Here is a 26,866-nt window from a genome sequence, read left to right on the forward strand (position 1 = left end):
CCATAAAAAAAAAACGTTATTATTATTATTTTCGAAAGATAATAAACGATTGTCGAAAGAAATATTGACTACGGCCCCAGTTCTGCACAAAATGTCGGGCAAGGCGTGCGTGGTGCTGGTGAAAACCTGGAACCTGAAAAGCGTCGAAAAACTGGAACCTAGTGGACTCATAGATTCTATTACATGAATAACAAATAAATAAAAACACATAAATAATCATACCACCTCATCTTTCAGGTTAATGCGTCTGTACAAGCTGAAGAAGCGTTACCGCGACGTGTTCGGCACGCTGGTGCTGCTGTCGCCGCTGATGTCCTCCGCCGGCTGCGTGATGCTCGTCATGTACTACTTCTTCGCGATCATAGGGATGGAGCTCTTCGCCTCGTACGACTTGAAGAATTGTTGCATGTGAGTACGATTGTGGGGACTAATCTGTACAGAATTATATAAAACCGGAGAACAGGAGGAATAATATGGTATAAATATGGAAATTTTCTGTGCCTCCAGAAATCAAGTAATTCCTATTTAAGTAGTAATTTGATAGAGCATTTCAATATAGATATCTCCCTTATTAGGCTTATAGAGTAGATTTTATTTTTTTGTACGAACCTAGTTCTTACAACAAACCAAAAAAGATTACTTCTCGATACCATGATATCTCTAACAACAATATCCGTTCCTGACTATCTTCAGATCTGACAAAAAATTTACAACTGCACCTCACTTCATTAGTACAATTTTCAACCAATCGAATGTTGTTAATTTTTAAATAAAATCCTTCGATTGGTCTACATTCCAATTTTAAACAGAGTGTATTTTTAAATATAACGACCAGCGCCATCTATCGTCTGTCTCTTGCAGCAACACAACCGTCGAAGACTTCTACAAATACTCATCAAATGGTTCAACAACGCTCGGCTACTACTACCTGAACAACTTCGAGAACATTCTGACGTCAGGCGTGACGTTGTTCGAGCTGACGGTTGTGAACAACTGGTTTATACTGATGAACGCGTACGCAAGTGTCGCGGGACAGTTTACCAGACTGTATTTTATGGTGAGTTTTTAGCTAGCATTTGCAAGTAATAATTTTCAATTGTATAAATCCATTAAAATGCAGGACAAATACTGTGTGTCTAGGTGTTTAAACATGTAGCCCAGACAAGTATTGGACGTGTATTTCGGATATTAATCAATAGGTGTTATATAGAAGACAGTTAACGAAGTAGCTACCGTAAGGCTACACGGTGCATTGCACCATCGTCCCCGAAGCAAGGGTGTCTCCCAGACTCTGACAAGAAGACCTTTTTTTAGATCACCACACTGTGAAAACGAACAAAGCATCTCAGCTACTAAAAATTACACACAGTGGGCGGGAGGAGGTGTAGGGATACTATTTTGCACCGGAACTCTTGATTACCTAACTACGTTACTGTAGGTTGTAAGACACTGTATCAATAGGCAAATTACATCAAAATTTAAGATGAGATGATTCATGAGGAAATATTTAAAAAATTTAATATGCATAAATACATAATGTGTTCTAATTGTCGTGTATCCTCCAGGTATTCTACCTGTTCACGATGGTGGTGTTGACGATCGTGGTGGCGAGCGTGCTCGAGGCTTTCCGCTTCAGGATACAATACAAGAGGAGCACCACCAAGAGAGACGGTAAACACAATAGTCCTAATGTAGTTTATAGAAATAATATCAGCATTATATTATATACTGTCCTGCTGCTAGGCACTGACATGTACTACTGAGAGGGTTTAGGCCTTAGTCTACCACGCTGGCCTAGTGAGGATTGGTAGAACTTCACACACCTTCGAAATTGCTATAGATAATTTGTAACTTATGCAGGTTTCCTCACGATGTTTTCTTTCACCGTTGAAGTTTAGAAAATTCAGAGGCGTGTGCCCTTGGGTTTTGAACCTGCGGATATTCATCTCGGCAGTCCGTTTCACTTCTAACTAAGTTATCGCCGCTTTTATTTTTAATGTAACTTAATCATTTCCAAGCCACACCTAAAGAAATAAGGTACAGGGGACTTTGTGGGCAAATTATTTATTAAAGATCGCTACTTGGTCAATAATGTGGCCTTAGTAAAAAAAAAATCAACTACTCACTGTTCGTGGTCCTAACTACATATTTATAAATGAAATGCGGTCAATAATAACTACCCAAAAATATCAAACGCCTTATCTTTCGATTTGATTAATTTCGGTGCGGTATAATGACAAATAAGTGTTCCCTGAGACTCGCCGAGCTTCACAGCTCGGTGTCATAAAGTGCAACTGTTGATCCTGGCTTACTGGAGTTGTAGTGGTGGGTGTGAAGGCGGGAAAGTGTTTTACCCAACAATGAGAATAGATAAGGTACTTTGTAATCGGATAGTTTTTATGATTAACTTTATAAATAATGCAGTGTTTGTGATATTTTATGGAATATCATTATTTCAGAGGAGAAGTTGTTGCACGAAGAGGTGCATACGAGTTGGGAAGAGGCGCAAAGTTTGGGCGCTAGCGGAGACCTCGCGGAGGACCTGAGGCCGTACCTTCCGCCAGGGGTGAGTATTGAGATTCAAAACAACGAAAATACTTATAATAAGTATAGTTGTAACATTATAACAGTAATTTAACATTATAGATGTAATATCTATATATTGCAAATATACTATTATAGTTATAATATTGTAGCCAGTGAAACTGCTGGGCATAATAAGACTTAACATCTCATGTCTCAGGATGACAAACGCAGTAGAATACCAAACAATACTTTGTAACTCAATGTATTAGGTGATGTTTTTGCTATTTATAGGTGTTCGTATCGCTTACCATCAGGCGAACGGCAAGCTCGTCTCGTCATACAAAGCAATCAAAAGTTCGAATATCGAATGAAGAGCTTAACCATTTAGATTTCTAGAAAAAATATGGCAAGTTATTACAACAAAGTTCAAATTGCCGAACCTTTATTTGCACAATTTCAAACCCCAGGTCGATAATAAGCAGAAACACCCAATATCTACTTGACAATCGAACCAGAGACATCAGAAAAACAGTTGTACCAGAACTATGACAAGGCAGATGTTGTAATATTTCATTTTGTTCCAGATTGAAGTAACGTTCATCGGCTCAAGGCCGAGGACGAAGGAAGTCCTGCAGAGGAGGATGTATCAGACGGAGATACAGAAGTGGCTCGCGGAGGAGGACGAGATTGAGGGTAATTAACTTTACTAATAGTTTGAATGCACATACCAAACATGGCGGCCTTAAAACATCAAAGCTGTATTCTTTGGGTATGTCAGCATTTTTTAAATAATATATTTTTAATGGCGCCATATTTTAAAGTAACTATTAACGAAATCTAAGTTAGAGTCGTTAAAAGTATGAAATTAATAAAAATATAAATATGGTAATGTGATCCAAGATAGCCTAGTTACTAACAGGAACCGTCCTCTGTCATATTGTGTTTATTTTGTAATGCAAAAGTATATTACGATTTTTTGTTAGTTTTTCATTACCTTTATAATATAAGGAGATATCTTGCAATTGAATCAAATTTTTCTTCATATTTTGATATGAAACGATTTATTGAAGATTTTAAAGTATATTGGGCCATCAATGGTTCAATTAGCTTACGATAAAAACCAGCATATGTTTGTTAACTAAATTTAAAATGTATTTATATTCCATAATTGATTAGTTACTTACCCTAGCATATTTTTTTCAGGTCTACCCCCCTCAACAACGGTGACATCAAGCGAGGATCCGCTCGCCCCCCCACTGATCCACCAACCAGATAACGAGCCCAACCACCAAGTCCGCGCTGGCTACCAGTTGTAGAACATGATCAACCTGGCCCTCTACCACAGGCTCATGTTCATATGGGACGCGATAAAGACTTTATGATGATACATCCGCGGGTGGATGTTTGTGTGAGCATGTTGAAGTGTTAAACATCTGGATTGACTCATGTTGGCTGAATGGTTTTAGTTTCTTTGCATAAAAATCTTGTAGACTATTTGATAGGGTGATGGTCTCTATGGCAGAGAGGTCTTTGTCATCTTGTGCAAAAAAATAACCAAGGAATTTTTTAACATTATTATATTGGTAATTGCCAAGTTTTAAAAATCATGGCCTCTTAAGGTGGTAGCTCAAGGTCCATTATCATACATTTTGTTTCGGCTTTAATCTGGGTAACTAAACAAGTATTGGCAAGTAAAGAATTTAAATTCACGTTTAGTTAGTGATTAGTTCTCGCAGTTGAAAGAAAAACGTAAAAATAATTAATAATCATGGATATTTCGGCCTTTAAAATTTAATATGACGAAATTTAATATGACGAAATTTTAAAGGCAGAAATATCCATGATTATTAATTATTTTTACATTTTTCTTTCAACTGCGAGAACTAATCACTAACTAGACGTGAATTTAAATTCTTTACTTGCCAATACTTGTTTAGTTACCCAGATTAAAGCCGAAACAAAATGTATGAAAATGGACCTTGAGCTACCACCTTAAGTCTAACTTTAAGACTATATCTAAATGAACAAGTTTAATTTCATATTTTTTTCAACTATCCACAGTAGGAACATCAAAACTAGTAACAATGGACATAGAACAGAGGTATAGCTTTTAAAGGTATGAAACATCCACAAACCGCGGTATTGAGTCATTTAGCATAAAAGCTGATAAAAAATAGTAAAGATCGAATATTTATTGTGTGTACCTATTTGTGTTATTATAGGCAGCTTATTACGATTAAGGCTGATTTTTCAATCAGTTGAAAGTTATTCTTAAAATAAAATGTATCCCAGACAAATAAAAAATACACTTGCTTGAATAAAATAGGTTAACAGTTTGACTCTTCTATTCAACCAGGTTATAATTTATTTACGGCAGATTTTAAGAAACGATTCCCATTTCAATCTCCCATTCGATCTCGGAAATAAACAAACCAAAATAAGTCATTTATAAACAAAAAATATTTTTTTCTGATTGGCTTATTTCCGCAATGGATTGTAAAAAAGATATGATTGTTTATAAAAAACGGCGGTTGATAAGTAACTTTGTTGAATTTTTGAAAAATCAGTCTTAAAAATATTAAACGGCAGCTAAACATACTCACCGAGATTAGTCGCTTGAGTCTCGTATCAAAGATTTTTTTATTGTATATTGCCTATGAAGCATTCCTGTGACAGAGTAAGAGAGAGAAAGATGCGTAAAACAGCTGGTGTGAAAGAGATAGATACATGCTTCTCCTTCGTTCGATATTTAGATAGTATTTCACAGGTATTTTTGAAATAATGGTATTAAAATGATATTTCTGATAACAATGAGATTATAGAAAGATTTAAAAAACGCTGAGCGTAATGCGTGATAATTAATGCTTTTTTAAAATTATGCTTGATTTAATTTGAAGTACATTTAATTCCACTAATAGCATAATAAATTGCCATTAATACTTCGCATAGTTAGTTATATTTTAAAATTGGAATAAAATTGTGATAATGGAATACTTTAAGGATGGGACGATACTATTAATTTTATCGATTTTTTTTTAAATTACCTTTGTTTTCATAATTACTTATGATTATGTCGATGAAATATATCGATACTTGATTCATCTATAGCTAAAAGTGTAGTCTGAATTTTTTTTGGTTTAGAATATTCAACAGATCTTTTAAACTTAACATTTCATCTAGTTAGTGCTTAGAGTTCACGTATTAGATAGTAAGCCACTGGAAAATACCCTTATAAATTATTAACCTTATAAATCAATGGTTAAAATAATTTATTTTTGAGTATGATTGTTTGTGTGTCAGCTACTTCACTGTGATAGACGTTTGAAATGTTAGATGAACAATTTTATTTTCGCGTAGAGTAAACGTAGTTAGTCCCATGAAATATTATTATTAGACTCCGATTTTACGTTCAGAAACGTTTAGTATTTTTAGCAAGGTGGTATAAGAATTTGTTATATTAGCTAGTAATATGTCACAATAATGTACGGTTCGGTTCGATGTCTTACAGGGTAGTCGAATAGAAGAGTACTCGGGTATCGAGTAATAATAGTGTAAGTAAAGCTCTACGTATATAATTTAATCAACTAATCGCTAACCAAAGTGAAAATAATTTATCTAAATGTTAATGTATTATAAAACGTAAAAGTAAATAACTTTAGAGAATTAAATAAATCATATGCATAATTTAGAACAAGTATATAACACTGTGGCTATAGAAAACCATATAATACTTTATCGACAATAATACGTCGATTGATTGAATAAATTATAAACATTAATATGAAATCGAGAGGGTTTGAGTAAGTTTCTCCTTTAGTGATAAATTGCCTTTGTAGAGCATAAGTTGTGCATTGCGCGAGTGATTTCAGCATTCTAAACTATTTAAGTGTTGTAGGAGCCAAATACGAGGGGTGTAATATTAAGACCAGAGACATGCGCCTTTTAGCGGTAACAGCGGAGTGAAGTGTCGATAAATAATATTCAAAAGTTTATTACTGGGTTCATACATTTTCTCTTGTTTAAAGTGATATTTCGGACAGTTATGCCGACCATGTATAGTTACTAAATAATGTTACGTTACAGTCAGTAAATAATAATTTGCGAGCCACTAAGATATGAAATAGATTAAATTCCGACGCGTCAGTAAGTGAACGAGTTATTAATTAGGCAAAATGATAAGTGTACCTAGTGATTACATAATCTGTATTATATTATGTATACAGAAGAGAATTTTTTGTCGTTTTAGCTAAAATGTTCGCAATTAAGGCATTTTCTTCCCTCTTAATAGCCTTTGGTGGCCAGATTATATGCAATGAAAGCTATAAATATGCATAATATCCATTACATTTTTAAAACATGTAAGTCAATACGCCAAACTCTGAATGTAGTCCTGTCACTAAGAATTCGCGGTTAGAAAATAGCCGCCATAGATAGAATAATAGATGTTCGATAATGTAAAATATAGTCATTATTGTGATAAGTATTAATGTTATGGACCATAAAGCGAATTATGTACTGTTTTATTTTTTTAGTACATTTTTAATTTTGACCAAATAATGTTTGTGACGTCTAATTATTTTGTAATGTTTTACTCACTGTTGTGTTATTTCAGTATTAAACTAGATTCTTTTTAAATTATTGTTTTGATAAGTTATAATTTATGTGACTACCATAAAAGTAATGTATTTGCCATTTATGTAATATCGATAGATCATTTCATCGACACGGCCACATCACACCGGGTTTTTTTTTCACAAAATAGATAAATAGAATGATATAAAACATTTGATATATTTTTTATAGATTAATATCAAATAGCTATCTACAATATTCATTAGCTTGATATATTTTGGAAGTATGTATATCTATCGAAATTATAATAAATGGCATCTTTGTGAATCGAAATTATTTTTAAATCCATTTTATTAGCTATTTATTTGAATTAAGAACACCGATTAGTTAGGGCTTAGATGTGTCATTAACTAATAAATGTGAAAATTAGCTCTAATAATGTATGTATAGTTGAATGGTGCTTTCGCTTATACAAGCAATCTAAAGAATCGTAAATAGAGGAATGTAGTCAGTATTGCAATAATATTATAGATTGTCAAAAGATAGGTAGCTATGCACTTAGGTCTGGGGTAAAAATAATCATAAAAAAATAGATAGGTATACTATTTTATTTGCGCTTACGCATGAGGATTCCAAACTTGGCTGGATAATTTTCTTGTCTTTTTAAAGTCTGTAATTAGATAAAAATATTTATTTTGACAATTTATAAATTTATTGACTTTATCTTAGAATGACCCCGGTAATAGGAAATTGAAAAAACTTAGAACGTAGTCCATAGATGTTTGTTTTTAATTCATAAACAAGATAGGGCAATTATAGGAGGTGTGAAGACAAAAAAGGTCTTTTCGTGAATAAGCTGGTATAAAAAAATCTCGACTTGTTTGAAACAAATTATTTTCCATAGATTTATATCACAAAACATATTTATTAATAGAGTCCATATTTCAATAATTTTAACAAATTAGAAAAAGATAGAAATTTCTGGGTTTATGAAAGATAGCTAGACAAAAGTACAACACCTCATTTCTTTTTATTAGTATTTCGCTGAATCGTAATCTATTTTTTTTCTTTTATTTATGCTGTGATGTCTTCCATTAAATATAAAATAATTTATTTCATTATATCATTCAGACCCAATATATTTTTTATTTGAAGTAACTTTTTTATTTTATTCTTAATACACGAAATATTGTTCTTTCATGAAATTTGCCTGTCAACTTTTAAGCAAAATTCGTTAGGTCTAAACTCGAATCTAGTTTTGTAGTTTATTATAAAAACATATTGCCCAATTAAAATCAATATGAGTATTGACACAGCATTTTTCTCCAATCCTCAGTTCAAGTACTCAGGTCAAACCACTGAGTTTGCTATTTGCATTTTATTTGTCTGAAACTGACAACCGAATAGGCTTGCTTCCTAGTACATTGGCGGAAAACTTCTGGCGCGTTCTTTAAGCTTGCATCCCTACCTACCCTGTCTCCGGGATGGCGTGACCGTATGATAATAAATATCTGTCTATTATGTCTGACAATAAGCGAATTATGTGTTTTTGTTGTTTATAGTTCAGTTATCCCAAAATATAAAGCTATTATGTTCATCGTCACTTATTTGTGTTGAAATACTTACTGGCTCTAGTTTTTTTAATTACTGTGCCAACACTTAAAAAGAGTTCAACACTGCCATCGGTACTGCCCTAATATTTATACTATATTATCTTTTGTCTCAATGTAAATATTATTAATTGTATCAAGTTTTAAAAAAGGTATTTTTTATTATGAGCACGATAACTCAAGGCATTATTTGAATATTAACTTAAAAAAAAACTCAAATTGGTCGGTAGCGAAATATTGAACCTAATTTAAACCTTAAGAAACATTCTGTCAAAATTGAAAATACAATAGATAGTAGCGCGAAATATCCCATTTATATTCGAATTAAGAATCCATTCTTATTAAACGCCTTGCGCCATCTATTTTTCAACTTATGTTTGTTGATTCCCACCAGCTGTTATGGTTAATTTATCATGGTAAAACTCTTGTAAAACCATAGTTTAAATGAATTCTGGTGTATTTTGGACACATTTAAGTGACGATCAAAGCTTCGAGTTGTACAAACTGGGCTAATTGTTACAATATTAAGTTTTGTATGTTGTATTTCACATCGTTGAACAGCAAGTGTGTATGTTGAGTTAATTTATTGTGGAATAAATGCACTTTTAGGTAACATGTGTTGTAATATTTAACAGATAAAAATATATCTATTACCACACACCTATTGCCTAAGGTCACTGGCTGTCTAGTAGGATTTCTGAAGACTGCATATTTAAAAAAAAAACGATAGGCTGTTAAAATATTTTAAGTCCTATCATATAAGTATTCTCTTAGAATCCTATCGCTTGCCATTTAGTCTGGCCCTACATTTCAATTTTATCTTAAATTGCATTATATAAACCCAAATCTGGAATATATTGGCCACATTGAAGGTCCTAATTCACCATCATCAAATGGATTTCTTACTAAGATCTTACCAATTGATATCATAGGCAAAATATTGCATTCAAATTTTGTAACTTGTACACCTTTATATAGAAGTAGCTTTTGCCTGCAGCGCCGCCCGTGTGCAAGTTTATCCGAGATAAAAAGTCCATAGCACTCTGGAGTAAAGTAAGTAAGTAGAAAGCAGTTTAGTAGTTTTTGAGATCAGCGCATTCAAACAGCCAAACTTCTCATTTTGATATATTAGTATAATACAGAATTTCTGATTCTAGCTAGCTAGAAGGTAAGTAGACATGAATTAAAATTACAAAATAAAACCAAGCGATCTATTTAAACAGTTTAATTCCGTTCGATAATCAAACATTTTCTCAACATTCTAGAATACATTTAGCACCGATTTATTCTAATCATTGAGCGACACTAACGGCATATAAATATAACATTCAATCTAGAAACATCCATTACTAATACTAAGTAGAATACGTTGGTGAACAGGCCCGTAATCAGGAGTTGTGTGGGGGGTAGGGGACCCAATAAAGAAATTTTCGGTTTTTATAAACTTGAAGTAGTTTTCTAGTTTAGTTACAACTTTAATGTTGTTTTTTGTAATTATTAAGATTTTTTTACCCCCTCCTGGCAAAGGGCTTGTATGCATTATTACTATTACAATACTATTCGTTTTTAACGAGTGAATATACATTTTGTTTTAATAAAAAAAACTGCATTATTTAAATTTTGGTATTTTATCAAAAAAGAAAGATGATACTAATATCGAAAGAATCATAGAAATATCTGTTTTCCATATTTTCATAGTCAATGACGTAGATAGATAGAACAAAAAATAAATACGTATAAATTATATAAAAAAGTTTTTTTTCGAAGTGATAAACAGTATCTTTCTATTTTTAATATAAGGTCGATATTGAATATTTTTATACAATTTAGTTTTAATTTGTAAAATACATAAACGTTTTTACATTTTACTATTTTATTTACATTTATCTATAACCAATATTTAATTTGGCTACGCATTTTAAATTATTACACACACAAGCCTTACATCCCACATTTATTACAATTCCAAATTTGTTTTAATATTTACACATTTAAATAAATGACAATCTAAATTTTGCAGAGTTCTGACGCTCGACACAGTCCACATTAAGACATGCATTAGCGTGGTTGTACCCCCCAGTAACTGGGACTTTTAATTCATACGTATACAAAGGAATATTCGAATTAAATCAATTCGATAATACTTTCACACTACAAAATGTGTGTTTAACATTCATAATTTAGGAGAATCAAAACAAACCTTTTGAATCCTCACTTCGAAGTAAAAATGCCGGCGATAATGTTAATGTAATAATTAGTAATTACTTACCATCAGGTGACTCGTTTGCTATCTTTCTGCTATTTAGGATATTACAAAACACAAAAACACGGCGACCTTCTAAATAGCCTAGTGTATTTTAGAGGTAATTTGTGTACCTATCAAAGTTTTGGATATCAGACGCTACACGTATTAAAACCGTATATTCAATAACGTACAAATCAGGAATATTTTCATTGGTATTATATCGGAATAGTATGTTTAGAAATATAACTGCTATGTCTATGCATGCCTATGGCAATTACTCTAAGCAAATCCATAAAATAAAAAAGATTTTAATGAAAATGAGGGACCTTATAGTGGAAATTTATCGACATCTAAAAACATGGAAAATCTCTGCTCATGCTTTTTATGTTAAATAATTATAATAAATAAGGTCCTGTTCTAATTAAAAAATAAAAAGCCTTTTTGACACAGGCATAACTTGCCAACAAAATACCCGAATAATTATCAGAATTATTGATAAGCATAATTATTATTATGACAATAACATTGGATGAGCGGACTTTGCACAAGACAAAGATTTGAAGATGAATATCAAGATGCCAACCTGGAGGGAAAGATACATGTAAACATTTGACTGTGGATCAAAATTGCTTTAAATTGGTAGAAACTTCAAATCAGACTATAATCCAATCAAATTATTTATTATTTCATAGAAAATACCTTTATATATTCAATTCTTAACATAACTTCGTAACCAAGTGCTAATAAGAACGTTGCAGGAAGTCAATGGAAACATTCTTAACCGTTTACATTTAAACATGCATATGACAGAAATGACAGCTGTCATATTTGACTTTACATACAATAAGGAAAAATAAAAAAAAAAGAATTCTTATGTTAACCATTAACATTAATCAGCTGCAAATAAATATGACTAAAAATATTAAAAAATAAAATTAAAACTAAAATAAATACATGCAAAATTCGTTTATACGAGCGTTTCAAAATCCATTTAATTTTGAAACACAAAATACAAAGAGGTGGGTAAACTAAGATGTGCTAAAACATTAAAATAAATTAAACGAATACATTAAACAATATTATATAAATTTTATTATAATTTTAGCGCACATATGGAATTTTAAGTTCTAGGTACTAAGGTCGGAAATAAATAATGCTGGGACGACGGACTACAAAAATACATAAGTTCATAGTTTTGTCCTCAAATGGGTAGAAAGAGATGTAGCTCACGTCCAATATCACAGAAAAAGACGTAATATTATGGACCGAAATCTTAGTTCTGAGATAGTCGTGTCTGTTTATAGGTTAGAAAAACTCAAACATAGTTGCTAGATCTCAAGTGAACCCAACCAAATGCAATGAACCTAAATATCGCTTTAAAATATGTACTGAGTTAAGACTTTCATCAATACGAAAAGTTTGAGTTTGTTTGTACGGACTGACCTCTGGAACTATGAACCAATTTAAAAAAAAATCATTAACAGGAAGCTGCATTGCTTTTGAGTGCTGCAGACTATTTCTTATCCCGGTTTTTTTTTTCACGAGGTCAGAGACGCGGGCAAAAGCTAGAAGCCTATAAAGTTACTAGTCCATCACCCAAGCATTAATCAGGGTTCCGACAGTATTCGAATGTTTCATATATATTCACTATATTATTCGTACAATACTGTACTCGCTTTGTCAAGTTACTAACCCGCAGTTAGCGACTCGTAAGGTAAATGACGCTTGAATTCTAAATACATGTGTTATGCTTTGTAGCATATTGGAATGTTCGTCGGTTCGTGGACCGCGTAGTCCTTTGTATTTTTTAATGTACGTGTTTAGTAATTAAGTTTTTTTTTGTTGAGGCAACGGCAGACTTTAATCCGATATATGGTTGTCAAATATGATTATTTCAAACGATTCCAAATTTAAAAAATCGAACTAAAATACAATTGACAACATTTTGAAACCGGGCAAAATGTCCATTACCGACCCTCTAAGTTCTTATTGGGTCATAAATGACCATAATAATAAGCGCCATAAGAATCTAACGCTCCCACTCACCCTTGTAAACACACATGTTTAGAACCCGAGCGGACGCACACATCTTTGGGAATTGTCATTATTGCACACACACAAGTTTTCATTATTATAATGAATACACACACCGTACATTGATATGACGTAAGTCGTAACTTACACTTGAAATTATTTTGTATGAAATTGTCATTGGTGAAGGTCAGGGACGAATTCAGGTTAATATCAAGGGACCCCTGTCCTGGGTGGACGTAGTTGGCTACCCTCAGAGTAGGGTGGATGATTTGCAAAAGCAAGTCATATTCAATATGCAAAAAAAGTAATACTAAAGCTTTTTTCGATGTATACTTTTGTATATTACAATATCTATTAAATACATTCTTCATACCAAAATTCCTTAGTATCCGCCATTTAACCCATCCATACACCAACAACAATTCCACGATAAGTCTATAACACCGCACTAATCAGTCTAGCACACAGTCCAGGACCGCACTAAGTGGGGGGTCAGGAGCGACGCGCCCGCTTGCCGCGCGCGTGACGTCACATCTCGACCGACACGCCGCGCCCGCCGAGTCGCGTCTCGCTTACTCTGAACCCGTGCTCTAGAAGTTGGCCCGTTAGCGAGTCTATGGTTGAGCGGGGGGTCGATGGCGGTATGAGCACCATTGCGTACCTTGAAACAAAAATATTTTCATTAATAATTTATTTATTTATTTATTTGATTTTGAACTTAAATTGAAAGTCAATCAATATGTTATCCATACCTTCTTAAATTGAGTCAGATTCGTATTATTAATCTATTAGAAACCAAAAACACGACTCTTAATATAGTTCAACCACACAAATGCACATCTTGGCCTCTGCTGCTATATTATAGGATTTTCAAGTTATATAGTGTTAACTCTGTTAACTTACCCGCCACCTCCCGCGCCTGTCAGCTTGCACGCAAGCCCCTTCGCCCTGGCAGCGGCTCGGATAGTCTCCAGCGAGGGGTGCGATACACCCAGCGCCGCTAGCAGACAGTGGTTCATGTCCCACAGTTCCTGAAAACAAACCATTACATTTAGAAACGGAATACAGGCACATACAAGCATTTATAAGAATGGAATACATGAAGTCATTTAAATGGTACTTTAATGTGTAGCCTAATATTTTTTATGTATAAGGTGTCAGTTATAGTAAATCCATCTCTTTATGGACCTACATATCGATATTATTAATATGCCATCCCTTTTAACATACTACATTAAGTCTGTTACCTCTTATACTAAAACCTATTGCATAAATTAACTGTGAAGACAAACTCATTGAATTATAAAGTATGACGGGTTGCTATCATAAAGCGTGATACTCACTGCTAAATGTTGATAATCAGCCTCGATGTCAGGTTCACACTTGCCACTTGATAGTTTTTCCAAAACCTAAAAACAATTATTTTTTATTTTATTTGGATTATTATGGTATGTGATTTATTTCAATATAAATAACATTAAAAATATAGCTATAATAACTGATTGCCGTTATAGTCAGAGTAAAAGTAAGCTGGAGCCTATTTCATTCCAATTAGGTCCCATGACCCCCAATATATCTAAATCCGGCCCTGTGCCATACCTGAGTAGCCGTGTGCGCTATATCATCGCACGCGTCCATGATGTGGTCGACGGCGGGCGCGTTCCTCTGCCGCAGCGCCGCCACGCGCACCACCAGCGCACGCGTCTCCCGCGACACGCGCGAGTCCACTAACAGCACGCGTAGTTCCATACGGATGGATAGATGGCGTGGCTTGCTGCCCTTCTTGAACGAGACCAGGGAGCCGAATGTGCACGTCGCGTTGTCTATGCCTGGAAACAATGAGAATGGCTTATTAACTTGCACTCTATTTAAATAATAATAATTATGATGTGAAACGGATTTGGTCGCCTAATGAAGATATATGTATTATTCTTATTTGGTCTACTGCGATATAGGCTTCGAGCCTAGTGCGCGGTTACCTTTTGAAAAACTTCTCACTTCGCCACTTAGGGGTAATATTTTATTTGTGTTTTTATAAGATTTGTGTTTGTAACTTAGCATATAATGTATTGAATGGTGATTTAAGTGAAGTTTAAAATATTGAAAACGGCTTTAAATACATGAAATACATCAATGTTATCATGGATTAAAAAAAACTTAGTACGCTTTACTTGCTCACCCAAATTATGGTCTTTTATGTAACAAATTATCATAACTATCTAAAAGACCTTCAATTCAACAATCATGAATCATGTGCAATGAAAGCCACGTAAAAAGTAGAAACGACTTCCTGGGCCTGATTGAATAAACGCGCCTACACAATGCATCGACCTTATAGCAAAATGAACGCAATTATTGCAACAAGGACTTGTTATAGTACAAAAATACGCCTAATACCTTTATCATTAAAATTTAAAATTTTCCGAGAAGGACATAACATGATATAGGTATTAATATGTATAAATGCGGTGTGCAAATCGTTCTAATGATTGTACATAAATTACAAAAGGGAAGCCGATAGGAATCCAGACATATGGACTTCGCCATTGGCCTTTATTTATTAGAGGAATGTCAACTCAAAGCAAAGAGGGAAAGTATACAATAATATATTTTTTAATATTTTTAAGCTATTTTATGTATGGAGATTGGTGTTCTAAGAGATTTGTTGAGGTTTACAGCTGTCATTAATACCTGACTTACAAAAGTTGCAGCGTGGAGGGCGAAGGATAAATTACTTAGTTCTGTGTCCGGAGGTTCAGTGACTGCGTTTTATAAAAATGTTTTATATGGTTGATACTTGAATGAAATTTTCAAACATTTTCAATTAGCTTTTGAAAACCCAGATGTTAAAAAATATTTTTTTTCTATTACTTACACTGTCTATAGATTAAATAATGTTTTTAAGTCATCCATTTATTGAATATTATGAATATGAAGCCTAGGTCAACTTCAACTCACCTTTCTAAATAAATTATTTTATTTTATTATTTTAAAATTCAATGCACACGTTCATAAACCTTAACGAATCAATAAGTTATAACCGTATAAATATAAGTACAACTATTTATAGTAATCCAAATTGATAGGCAATAAATAATTTAATTCTTAATAAATTTTTAATCTAAATAGCATTTATATTTTTAGAAACCACAACGTAATTAAATATGAATAAAATTAATTAAGATAAAATTATCGTAACTTATTTAATGCGTTTTTAATGGGATAGATGGCACTAGTATCATTTCCATATTTTTACTATATTATCTTAATACCTCCAATTAATTTTAAACCACATATTAATAGGTTTATGAAATGATACGTTATCTGCTCCATAGATGGCGTTATTAACGTTGTAAATGGCGGTAGTTCCTCGTAAATAAACATTATTTTATAAGTCGATTGCATAAACGAAAACGTATACAAAAAGCACATTACGCTGTAGAAACAAGTGCTCCCACTTTTCGCGAAGTTTGTTCCGTCTCATGATGTGATAGAGGCCGAGTCTATTGCCATATCAGACGCAAATAACAGACTCCGTGCTGATATTGAGCAGAAAAACCAACACCACTTTGTCCGACCTGGGATTCGGCACCGGGACCTCAAATCTGTGGTCGAACAGCGCACGCAATACATCTACGCCACCGAGGAGTCAAAAACTAGTCTTTAAGAAAAATGAGAAGCAAAAAAAATGCCATATAAACTATTCCAAGTATTACAATCTTATCCATATACCCCATAATTCCTACACAATCAAACGATTACTTAACTCCGTAATCTGCCGGCCCCCATTGACCATGGATATGATGACATTTGCGCCACATTTCGGCAATGAACCGATGATGAGCACAGTCAACACGACCTTGGCACCGATACATTGAACTGTTAGACGCTATGCATTCTGCCGATTCATCGTGGGGAGGTCATATAGATTTAGATGGTTTAAAGTACGCGGGTCCCTCGCCGAAATAGACAGATGTGGACAGAGAAAATTACGCATCTTTTTAAGTATTAGTAAAGAAGGAATACTATTTAGAAATCTTTTGAAAAAATCTCCTCGTGGCCTGTTAGCTGATGTTCTAGACAATTGTCGCCCAAAGAGATCAAAATCCTCACGGAAAGGGATATTATTAGGAATCTTTAGAAAATATCTGCTCATGACCTGTTAGCTGGTGACGTCCTAGACCAAATTGTAGTCCAAAGAGAACAAAGCCATCAAAAAATCAATGTTTAAGACAAATAACAGTAATAAAATAACTTTTACTCACCAGATGGCGTCCCGTGCATGATCCTCTCACAGTTGTACGCCCATTCCGAAATTATCTCCTTCTCGGTCATGCTAAAGTCCTCGCTGCTCTGATGATAATAGGCATCAAAACTGCCTGACGAGCTCTTCAGTTTGAGTAGCTGGATCAAGGCACCGGCCAAGCAGACGGCGAAGGACGCTGAGCTTCCAGTTCCAGCTCCGATGGTCAGCTCCGAACCCATGGAAATCTCCATGGACCTCACTGGTAGATGGGTGCTGCCGAATATCCCAGAGAAAACGTACAGGAAGCTTCTCAAGGAGTTCTTCTGGTTGCTCTGGAGGGAGTCAAAGTTCGGTTTGATGAGGTGCAGGAATTCGTCGACTCTGCGCAGGTGGTACTCATGGTCGATCTTGTCGGGCAGCCTCCAGGAGAACTTGCCGGTGATGCCTGGCGCCAGTTTCGGGTTGAAGAGACTCTTGACCGTCGGCTCCAGCGGGATGACCTCCTGAAGGTCCACACACGGCAAGTGTATATGGACTGCCGGTTCGCGGTTGGAGTTTATTTCCTGGAAGGGATATTTCTTCGTAAATCTAAGGAATTGGAAATGACGAGTTTAATTTATTGCTAAAATATTTTTATCGGCTTCAGTATTTATTGCGTCATATTGTTCGATTGTAAGTGTATTGTATGACTAGGCAAAATAAAATACAAGTGAAAATAAATTATCATCTGTTATATTACATTAGATTGTATTGCGGCTCAGTTAGCGTGTCAGAGCTTTCGTCTTTCCGAAGTATTAAGAACTGAAGGTCAATTATCACTTCTGTTTCAACGTATGGTATATTTAAAATTTATCAGTAGTTGTGTAGTGTTTGCGTATCCTGTATACAGTTTTTTAATAGATATTGAAATCAATTATACTAAATAGCTATTAGAAGAATATAAAACAATTTAAATGTATAGTATAATAGTGAATTCTCTTTCATTGTTATATTAGAACGAGAAAGTAGATATATTTGCAAAAACAAGTTTGTGGCAAAGGCTTCAATTCTAACATCCTTAAATCTTAAATCAAGTGTATTTAATTGAGAAACAGTGTTATACAGTTTCATTTTCACATTACTTTTAAGACGATAAGTATTTGGTTTAACTTATTAACGTTATGTTAAAATGAACCTGTATATTTTTTCACTTTGAAACTACTTTAAATCATACTAAAGTCTTTAATTAGAAAATTGCTAATCAACACAGTTTTCCGAAACCAACAGAAGACTACGAATGCACCAACTACGCACACAAATGATGTATGCCTCATTTAACTGTTGCGTGATGAGCGTGGTAGACAATACATCGTATTTTCAAAGAATTAATGCGTTTTCATAATAGTATGCAACAAATCTTCTTGCCCAACACACAAAGGCCACAACAATGCGTTGTTACAACATTTGATACGAAATGATTATTAGTAAAATAAATCTTACCTAATGTTAGTAATTAGACATGTTAGATTGGCCCCAACTGCTTAATATTCAAGTAATCTACTTGAATGTGACAAAACATATATTTAATAACTATAAACACTTAGATTACGGTCACATAATCGTCATAGTGGTATAAAACCACTATAAGTACTTACCTAATGCAAACATTTTATAGAATACATCTCAAAATGTTTTGATACAGAAATTTTAGGAGATAAAACAAAGATACCAGTAATATCGTAGAAGGAAATTATTCTGTTACACTTGACGAGGTAAATCATCAATATAAAATAACCAAGGTAATCCTCTCTTACTTTACCTTACCTTACTTTTACATGCCTACTGTATCAAATTATTGAGTACTAGCTGCTCCGACAAACGTCCTGTCTTAGCTATGAATATTTAATTCGATCTGCAGCTTTTCGTATAGTTTCTGCTTAATACCATTTTGGAAACTAAAGTGATATTACAAGACAGTCATATCCCGCGAACTGTCAATCTGGCGAATATATATTCGTTAAGTTTTCTGAATTTTTCCAACTTTCTGAGCAATCTTCTTATTTTTTTTTTCAGATAGAACCTTCTTAACATGTTTTAGAAAACTTTTATAAAAAGATGAACAAAATCAGTTCAGTCATGTAATAGCAAGACCAGGAGAAATAGGATTTTTATATATGATTGTAGTGTTGTGTAGAGATAATGTGCTTTGTTGTGTTGCTTTCGGACGAGAGGCCTACTCGTCTCATCATAAAGAACCTACATATTAGGTATTTTAATCGAGTCGATGCGTTTATAATAAATAGGCTTGTCCTCAGCGCAGGATGTAAGAGACAGTGCTCCATCACGAATTTACGCTTTATAGTATATAATTTATATTGAGTTAACGTCTTTAGTATTAATTTGATGATTCTATACTTCAAAAAACAGACACGTGCTGCCTTTTTCCATACATTTTGACACGTATGCTTATGGTTACACGATTTACTATCGTATTTTAGTTCCAAATATGCTGATAGGGCGCAATTAACTCTCCAAAAATTATGATAGTATAATGCGTAAATTCGTGCTAGAGATACTTTGTCAGTCCCCATCAGTTTACTGCGCGTTTTAAGTTTGAATATTTGTCTGTTCGTTCAAATACATTGTGTATAATTTTATAAAGTTGTATTGTAATGTTGTGGGTAGATCAGCCAATAGTATTTTACTGATATATGTACGGACGTTAGTAGGCAATTGTTTTGTATATACAAATACATTTGTTTTTCTCATTAACTGTTTGTGGTTTGCATGTTTATGGCTATTTACAACAATGTACAGCATACATCTTTGTTCATGCTTCGATAATTTTATATAGATTTAGCCAGTGTAACTACTGGACATCATAAGACTTATCATCTCACGGCTCAGGATGGCGAGCGCAGTGGAATACCAAACAATATTTTGTACTTCAAGGTGTTGGATGGTGTTTCTACTGTTTATGGGCGCTCGTAACGCTTACCATTAGGCAGGCAAGCTCGTCTCGTCATCCAAAGCAATACAAAAATTACCAAAAGTCGAACAGAAACACTTGAGTTTTTGAAATACACATTTAACAATTAACGTAGATGGTACCTATAAGCTTTTGATCGCAGTATCTTCCGCGTCTACAACCCTTCCAAATTTTCCTTCAGCCGTTTTACATAACCACCAAAACACACTGTATTAATTACTATTAAATACAATGTATGAAAAGATAATACTTCTGTTAAATGAATCGAGATAATACCTGCGGCATTACCTCGACGACATATTTAAATAATGGCGGGAAACATTTCATTACGTTACGGTAGCATTAATTGTGGTTAGCGAGTGGTTACAATAATTAACAAAAGGAAAATGTTAATTAAATAAATAAGGTTAATATACAATACTTTTCGATGTAATTCTTGTTTATTTATTTTTTATTTTTTTCGTTGCTATTTTTAGGTTATAGTTATTATTGGTCTTGATGTTTGTACTATTATAATAATTCTTATAATTTCTGGGATCAAATCTCTGTTAATTAACTAAGAATATTTTGAATTTTGCCCTTATGTATAAAAATATCCACCCACTAAACAGTGTCACATAGTTCTGCTCCAACATTAAGATAATGTCATGAGTATTGGGTAGTAATTTTGAGTATTAATTGGTTTTTGGACACCCTGATTCTTAACAAATGTGTGTAAATCATACATTCGATCCGGTGAAGAGAATCTGCGACCTCTCGTTTTGTAGTAATCTCATCATCTGCTGTGCTGATAGAATTTTTAACATTTATTTTTAAACGTCATATTTTGAACTCTCATGACTACACTCTTAAAAATATTATATCTATACCAAACTTCATTTTTATTAGGTATTAACTTAATGAATATTGTAATTATAAGCTTTTATATTTTTTGTGTGCAATTATTTATTTCTAACTAATAACCATATTGACATATTATTTCAGAACTATCTCTTTGATACATTTGATATATCGAAAGATATGGAAATATCTCGAAGACTTCTACAAGACAGAGCGAAATCAGAAATCAAAATCATTAGAAGAGTAGTACGAAGATCCTTTCCAACATCCAGACACCCAACCGCCGTTAGATAAACCACCATAGCCCAAATAGACCATAATCATTACCTTTATAACAATAGAGCTCCTTAGTCCGAGGCTGACGGCGATCGCCATCTTGCCATAGACTACAGAGTGTTCACCGTGCAGTATCACTTTGCCGGGAGCCGACACGCTCACAGTAAACAAATCCATAGTGTTCAACATTGTCTCTGGTAAGGTTGAAGAAAACACACAAAACTTATATTCGTTTTATATTACAACATATCACTGTTGCTTCCACTGTTCCACGGTCAGCGTCTTCTGTGTGAACGCATGGATGGTCTTTAACTCTTCGGCTAGCACTGCGTTCACCAATCTGCGGAAGAATATTTATATTGTGAGATATAATGGTTATTGTTATGGTAATAAGGGTTAGAATGTTCGGAAGTGATTACGATCTTTTTTTTTCTGTTGTAGTGATGTGGGATTTTTAAGCCGAATAATTTTGCATTTTGAATTATGGTGTTAAAAATAGACAATCAAAATCCATTAAAATCCTAGCACGGAAAGGTTGTTACTGCCGATGAAAACATTTACTATATCTGTCGAGGGACGCTAAATCATAATATACAAATTAAATGTACAGACATTGACAGCGGAATTAAAATCGAATTTGTTGTGTTTGGCCATGACATATCGTACCGCCAACACCCTGTAACTCCCTCCCCTTTACTCCTCAACACAAATAACTATGCACCTTTCTCACAATTATCCTAACCGAACCTCTACTCGGGCAACTGTGCACCGATTTCACGAATCCCGAAATTTCGGCATAACTAACCGAATACCATCCCAACACTAAAACAACATTAGATATGCATTGTGTATTTTTGCACCACATATTTGACTTCCAACCTTTATTAATATGTATGGGATGTATTGAGAATAGTTTTGCGTAACAGGAAGCGCGAACCGTCGGTAAACGCGTTCGATTCCTTTGTTGGTGATGTCAGACGTGTTAATATGGTTATTTTTAACGAAACGCGGCAAGGAAACGACGTTTTTCCTTAACATTGTAGCATATTTGTAAATTTTTCAAGAGAAGACCCTTATTAAGGTACATTTTAAATGACCATACTGTCGTGCTTAGCGCAAAAGCATCAGGGAAACATTATTTCGAGATAATCGAAGTTTTGTAAATATACATTTATAGTTTTGTATGTAAAACTGAGACAGAGAAACCCTTTTTAGGTTTAAAAAGTTCTAAACAAGATACCGATATTTAGGCAAGTTCATTGGATGGGTATTTCTTTAAGCTATTTGACGACATAAAAATCAAGATTTTGACTTTTTTTTGAGATATCGCTTTAGAGCTTAGCACGGCAGTATAGTCGAGACAAATCATATCGACGGTTAATAGGCTTATTCGCTTAAGCGCAATTATTTTGCGAGACTCAGTTTCATACATATTTAAAATTAGCACTTTTTTCTATGTCGTTTTAAATTAGAAAAAATTATCGAAAAAAAAAAGTCGCTTAAGTCAATCCGCCTTTCGCCGATATCAACTGTATAGTTTGATATTAGTATTTAAAGTATAGTTATAATATATTACGATATTGTGTTTGTTTAATTTGCTGTGCGTGAAATCACCTTTTAAATTTAATTATATACATATTGAGTTTTCATAACCCGGGCTTACATTAGAGCTATAATTTATATTTTAATTATTGTAATCGTAGTGTTAAGTCAGTTGGAAAACCTAATAAATAATATACAAATTAGTGATTACCTCCTGTCCTAAGCACCTACTTTGCTAGCAGGATGAGAAGAAATATTTTTAAACTCACCAGAATATAACACCACATGTTGACATTATCTTTTATTTCTTTAGGCGGCACTATTCATTTTAAAATACCTATATATGTTGGAGATGGAGTTATCGCCTTCATAATGAGAGTTGTTATCGAGGCTACGCTTCGAGCGGGTTTTAGATATCATGTTGAAGACCTGGAAACTATCGGGGTTATGGTCATGCATTTGCAAGGAGTATTAATGTTTTGTGTCAGAGGCGGCATTAGGCGGAGCTGAATCGGGCAACAACCCGGAGCACAGTGACTTGGAGGACTTTTTTACCATCTTACCGATGAAACTAAAAAGCGGGGATTCTTTTTTCACTACACCGAAACAAGGGAACAAGAAATTCGTGGAATAAGGGCCTCACGCGCATTTCATTAGCGATGGCGTAGCAGTGAAGCGACTTGCGCACCCACTTTTCGCCGTGTGCATCCCATGGTGTGAGGGGCCGAGCCTATCTCTATATCACACAGACTCCAGACTCGTTTCCAGATCCAGGATTAGTAACTAAATCCGTAGACCGATAGGCGTACCACGCATCCAATACATCTAAGCTACCACGATAATTAAGGCAATGGAATAAGAAATGCCGAAGTATCACATTTAGTAACATCAATATTACAATTTCGTCAACGAATTCCATTTAGAGTTTAAAAGAAGCGATTGATTAACTACACAGTGATTGTAACCGATGGCCCGAACTAGGAAGAGGGCAGTGGACCGCGCCTACGCAATCGCGGAAGACCATTTAAGTCCATATTAGCGACGCGTGTCACGCAGCGGCTACACCAAGGCCGATGCCGCATCGACTGCCCATTTTTGCACTTCGGCAGATTATAATCAACAAGTATGTTGGATGTTGTTTTATTTTAACGTAGAAATAGACTTTCCCGCCCTCACATATAATAATAATAAAAATATCAGCCCTGTATTATATACTTGCCCACTGCTGAGCACGGGCCTCCTTTACTACTGAGAGGGATTAGGCCTTAGTCCACGAAATTTCTATAGAGAACTTCTCAGATGTGCAGGTTTCCTCACGATGTTTTCCTTCACCGTTAAAGCGAACGATAAATTTACAAAGAATACCCACATGATTTTTTAGAAAAGTCTGATCAAGTTAACATCACATCCACCACTACAAATCCTGTGAGCCAGGATCAGCAGTGGCACTTTATGACACCGAGCGGTGAAGCTAGGCGCATCTCAGGGAATATAACATTCTGAACGTCTCTCATACAAAAAAAAACGGAAGCTTTTTTATAATGCAACTATCACTTGTCAAATATGTGATAGTCCTATGTATCTCAGGTTTGTTACCATCTCAGTGCCAGCTTTATAATGTTCCAGTTTAAAATGGTATAAGAATTAAATCTAATATTTCATGATGACAGTGCATTATCTGATAGTTCTTGTAATCAAACTTTGTTTTGTCTTAGCGACTATTTAAAGGTAGGATTGGCGCTTATCAGTTCACCTAATACTTGAAAAAAAAAAACAAGTACAACGACAATATTCAATCTCTAACCGCCACTTTCAATAAACAATTCTAATCCCTTTTCTCGATCTATCGTGAAAACTGACCAATCAGAGCAAAACTATTTCTGACATGGTTACAAAATACTTATTTGAATTAGTTTGTCATTGGAATCGGATTGAAGATTGAAATTAGGATCGTTTATTGAAAATAGCTGTAAAACAAGCTTGTTAATTCCAAAACCCAGTTTTGAAACGAATCCTGTATTATCTTAGACATAACAATAAGCATAATGGACAAGTGTTCGAGGGTATCTCGTGTATCGCACTAACGAGCAAATAAGGAGTCCTTTCAGCGATACTATGAGACATTGAGCACGTAGCTTAATGTAAGGGTGTAGACACACGATGCGGAATGTTTTAGCGGTTGACGCGCGATAGTCGCTTGCTATACTTGTATTAACTAGGAAATATTCTTAGTATATTTAATTGTATTATACAATAATGTATGCACTTTGTACACAGTAGCACTATCAGATTTTATACTGTAATTTAACTACTAAATAAAAAAGAATGATAAAAATCACATTTTATACAACAATCTATATCAAATATTTATTTAAATGAGTATGTGTTATCACTTTTTTTTAAATTAATATAACATTCTTATATAAACGTCTGTATTATTAAGTATATTCAATTTATGACGTCAACACTACCGAGTGCTGCAAAGGATTATTTTTATCATAAATGATACAGCAAATATATGTAACTTTGTGTTCGAAATTCAAATAAAGCAAATGCTATTGCTCTCGTGCTGCTACTAAGAATTAGATAACAATACTAAATGACACATTTTTTAATCAATTTTTTTATGCATATAACGCAAATTAATTTGTCATGCTTTGTACACACGCTCGCGACTGTTCTAATTTGCGATCAATAAACCTATAAAACATTTTCACTTCACAGTTAGCTGTAAGCAAGGATAATTATCTGCATGTAATATAATATGAAATGAATAATTAGAAATAAACATTCATCTAGAATCTACATAGTATTCTGTCATCCCCAATATAAAATAAATATTCACCCAGCATCTTCTACTTATTCGTATTCTGTCCGAGGAATTAATATCCAATTCATGAGTTAATAGGTTTATCGCCGTGCCGGACACAAATTCTTTTAAAATCAAATGTCTTTTTGTTATCAATACATTTTTTGTTAACTGATCTACAAATACGTATATCTTATTTGACAGCCTAATTAACAGACTAACAGCACATAAAACTATGACTGGACACCCCATGAATTGTGTTAACGAGCCTCGTAAACGCGCGTTACGCCGGCGACAGTGTGGCGCTGCCTTAACACCGCATTATCGTTGCACAACGGCCGCCTGTGTGGCGGCACCTTATCGGTTTCTATACAGGACTCTCTTTAATGTATGGGTTAACGAGTTAGTAATTTAGAAGATAGATGTAATTCGTGTTGTAATTGAGATTTGGAGTTTAATGTGTGGCGCGGTAGTGATTTCATTGAAGTTTTCCATTTATTTTTACGACCGGCCGTCCGCCTAACGATCGACTGTTGGAGCCAATCTGGAGTAATTTGTGTTTGACAAATCCATAGAAAGGTACCTGGGATATGATCCCGGAACCTCCCAGTCAGTCTGTCTCACCTGTGCCTGGCTAACAGCGGCTTCCCCTGGAACTTATCGGACACGATCAGAGCTGTGAACTTGCCGCCGCATCCGTCACTGTCGTCTCTGACCTCCTGTAACAACAGATATAAATTAATAAATTTATCAAGCATTTTTGTTTATTACCGAGTTATCGTATAAAAATGAACATTGATTGAGTTTTGTATTAAAATAGTAATAGTTGTTTATAAATAATTGTGAAAAGTTCGAAAAAAAAAACAAATATGTAAGTTGATATAATAAATTCCCAACCTTAAAACAAAAGAATCGCACAATAAATTCACGTATAATTTTCGCAGAAACGAAAACACAAAGACAAAGCGAACTAATAAAAACCCAAAAACCAACATGAACTAAAAAATCTAAATCAACGACAGCTACTATATTTTTAAGCAGAATTTTATTGAAACGAAGGCACACGGTCACTCTTCCTATATAGGTTTATGGGAAGCGAGAAGATTTATACACGTTTTTGTTGCCAAGTCGACGCAGGATGGACAAAAGCTTAGAAACAGTCAATTCTATAGCTATATAATTATACGTATCAGTGTCG

General features: G+C 34.2%; 2 protein-coding genes across 7 annotated transcripts in view; one reads left to right on the forward strand and one right to left on the reverse strand.

Annotated features, from left to right (window-relative positions):
• LOC115455701 (two pore calcium channel protein 1) overlaps positions 1-9,321 on the forward strand; it is a 34,239-nt gene extending 24,918 nt beyond the window's left edge. For all 3 annotated transcript variants that reach the window (XM_030184368.2, XM_037436745.1, XM_037436744.1), the window contains exons 11-17: positions 238-408; positions 862-1,057; positions 1,566-1,671; positions 2,460-2,566; positions 3,111-3,219; positions 3,730-4,145; positions 4,524-9,321. In XM_030184368.2, coding sequence (XP_030040228.2) covers positions 238-408; positions 862-1,057; positions 1,566-1,671; positions 2,460-2,566; positions 3,111-3,219; positions 3,730-3,842 — 802 coding nt within the window. In that variant the 3' untranslated portion in view covers positions 3,843-4,145; positions 4,524-9,321. The remainder of the gene's footprint in view (positions 1-237; positions 409-861; positions 1,058-1,565; positions 1,672-2,459; positions 2,567-3,110; positions 3,220-3,729; positions 4,146-4,523) is intronic.
• Positions 9,322-9,918: 597 nt separating this feature from the next.
• The window catches only part of LOC115455700 (mevalonate kinase), a 57,489-nt gene continuing 40,541 nt past the window's right edge, over positions 9,919-26,866 (reverse strand). For all 4 annotated transcript variants that reach the window (XM_037436747.1, XM_037436749.1, XM_030184367.2 and 1 more), the window contains exons 2-8: positions 26,293-26,387; positions 21,369-21,657; positions 17,253-17,796; positions 14,587-14,816; positions 14,331-14,396; positions 13,891-14,018; positions 9,919-13,648 (exon numbers count right to left, since the gene is read on the reverse strand). In XM_037436747.1, the coding sequence (XP_037292644.1) occupies positions 13,516-13,648; positions 13,891-14,018; positions 14,331-14,396; positions 14,587-14,816; positions 17,253-17,796; positions 21,369-21,506 (1,239 nt within the window). In that variant the 5' untranslated portion in view covers positions 21,507-21,657; positions 26,293-26,387 and the 3' untranslated portion in view covers positions 9,919-13,515. The remainder of the gene's footprint in view (positions 13,649-13,890; positions 14,019-14,330; positions 14,397-14,586; positions 14,817-17,252; positions 17,797-21,368; positions 21,658-26,292; positions 26,388-26,866) is intronic.

Source organism: Manduca sexta, chromosome 9 (assembly GCF_014839805.1).
Source record: "Manduca sexta isolate Smith_Timp_Sample1 chromosome 9, JHU_Msex_v1.0, whole genome shotgun sequence".
Classification (NCBI taxonomy): domain Eukaryota; kingdom Metazoa; phylum Arthropoda; class Insecta; order Lepidoptera; family Sphingidae; genus Manduca; species Manduca sexta.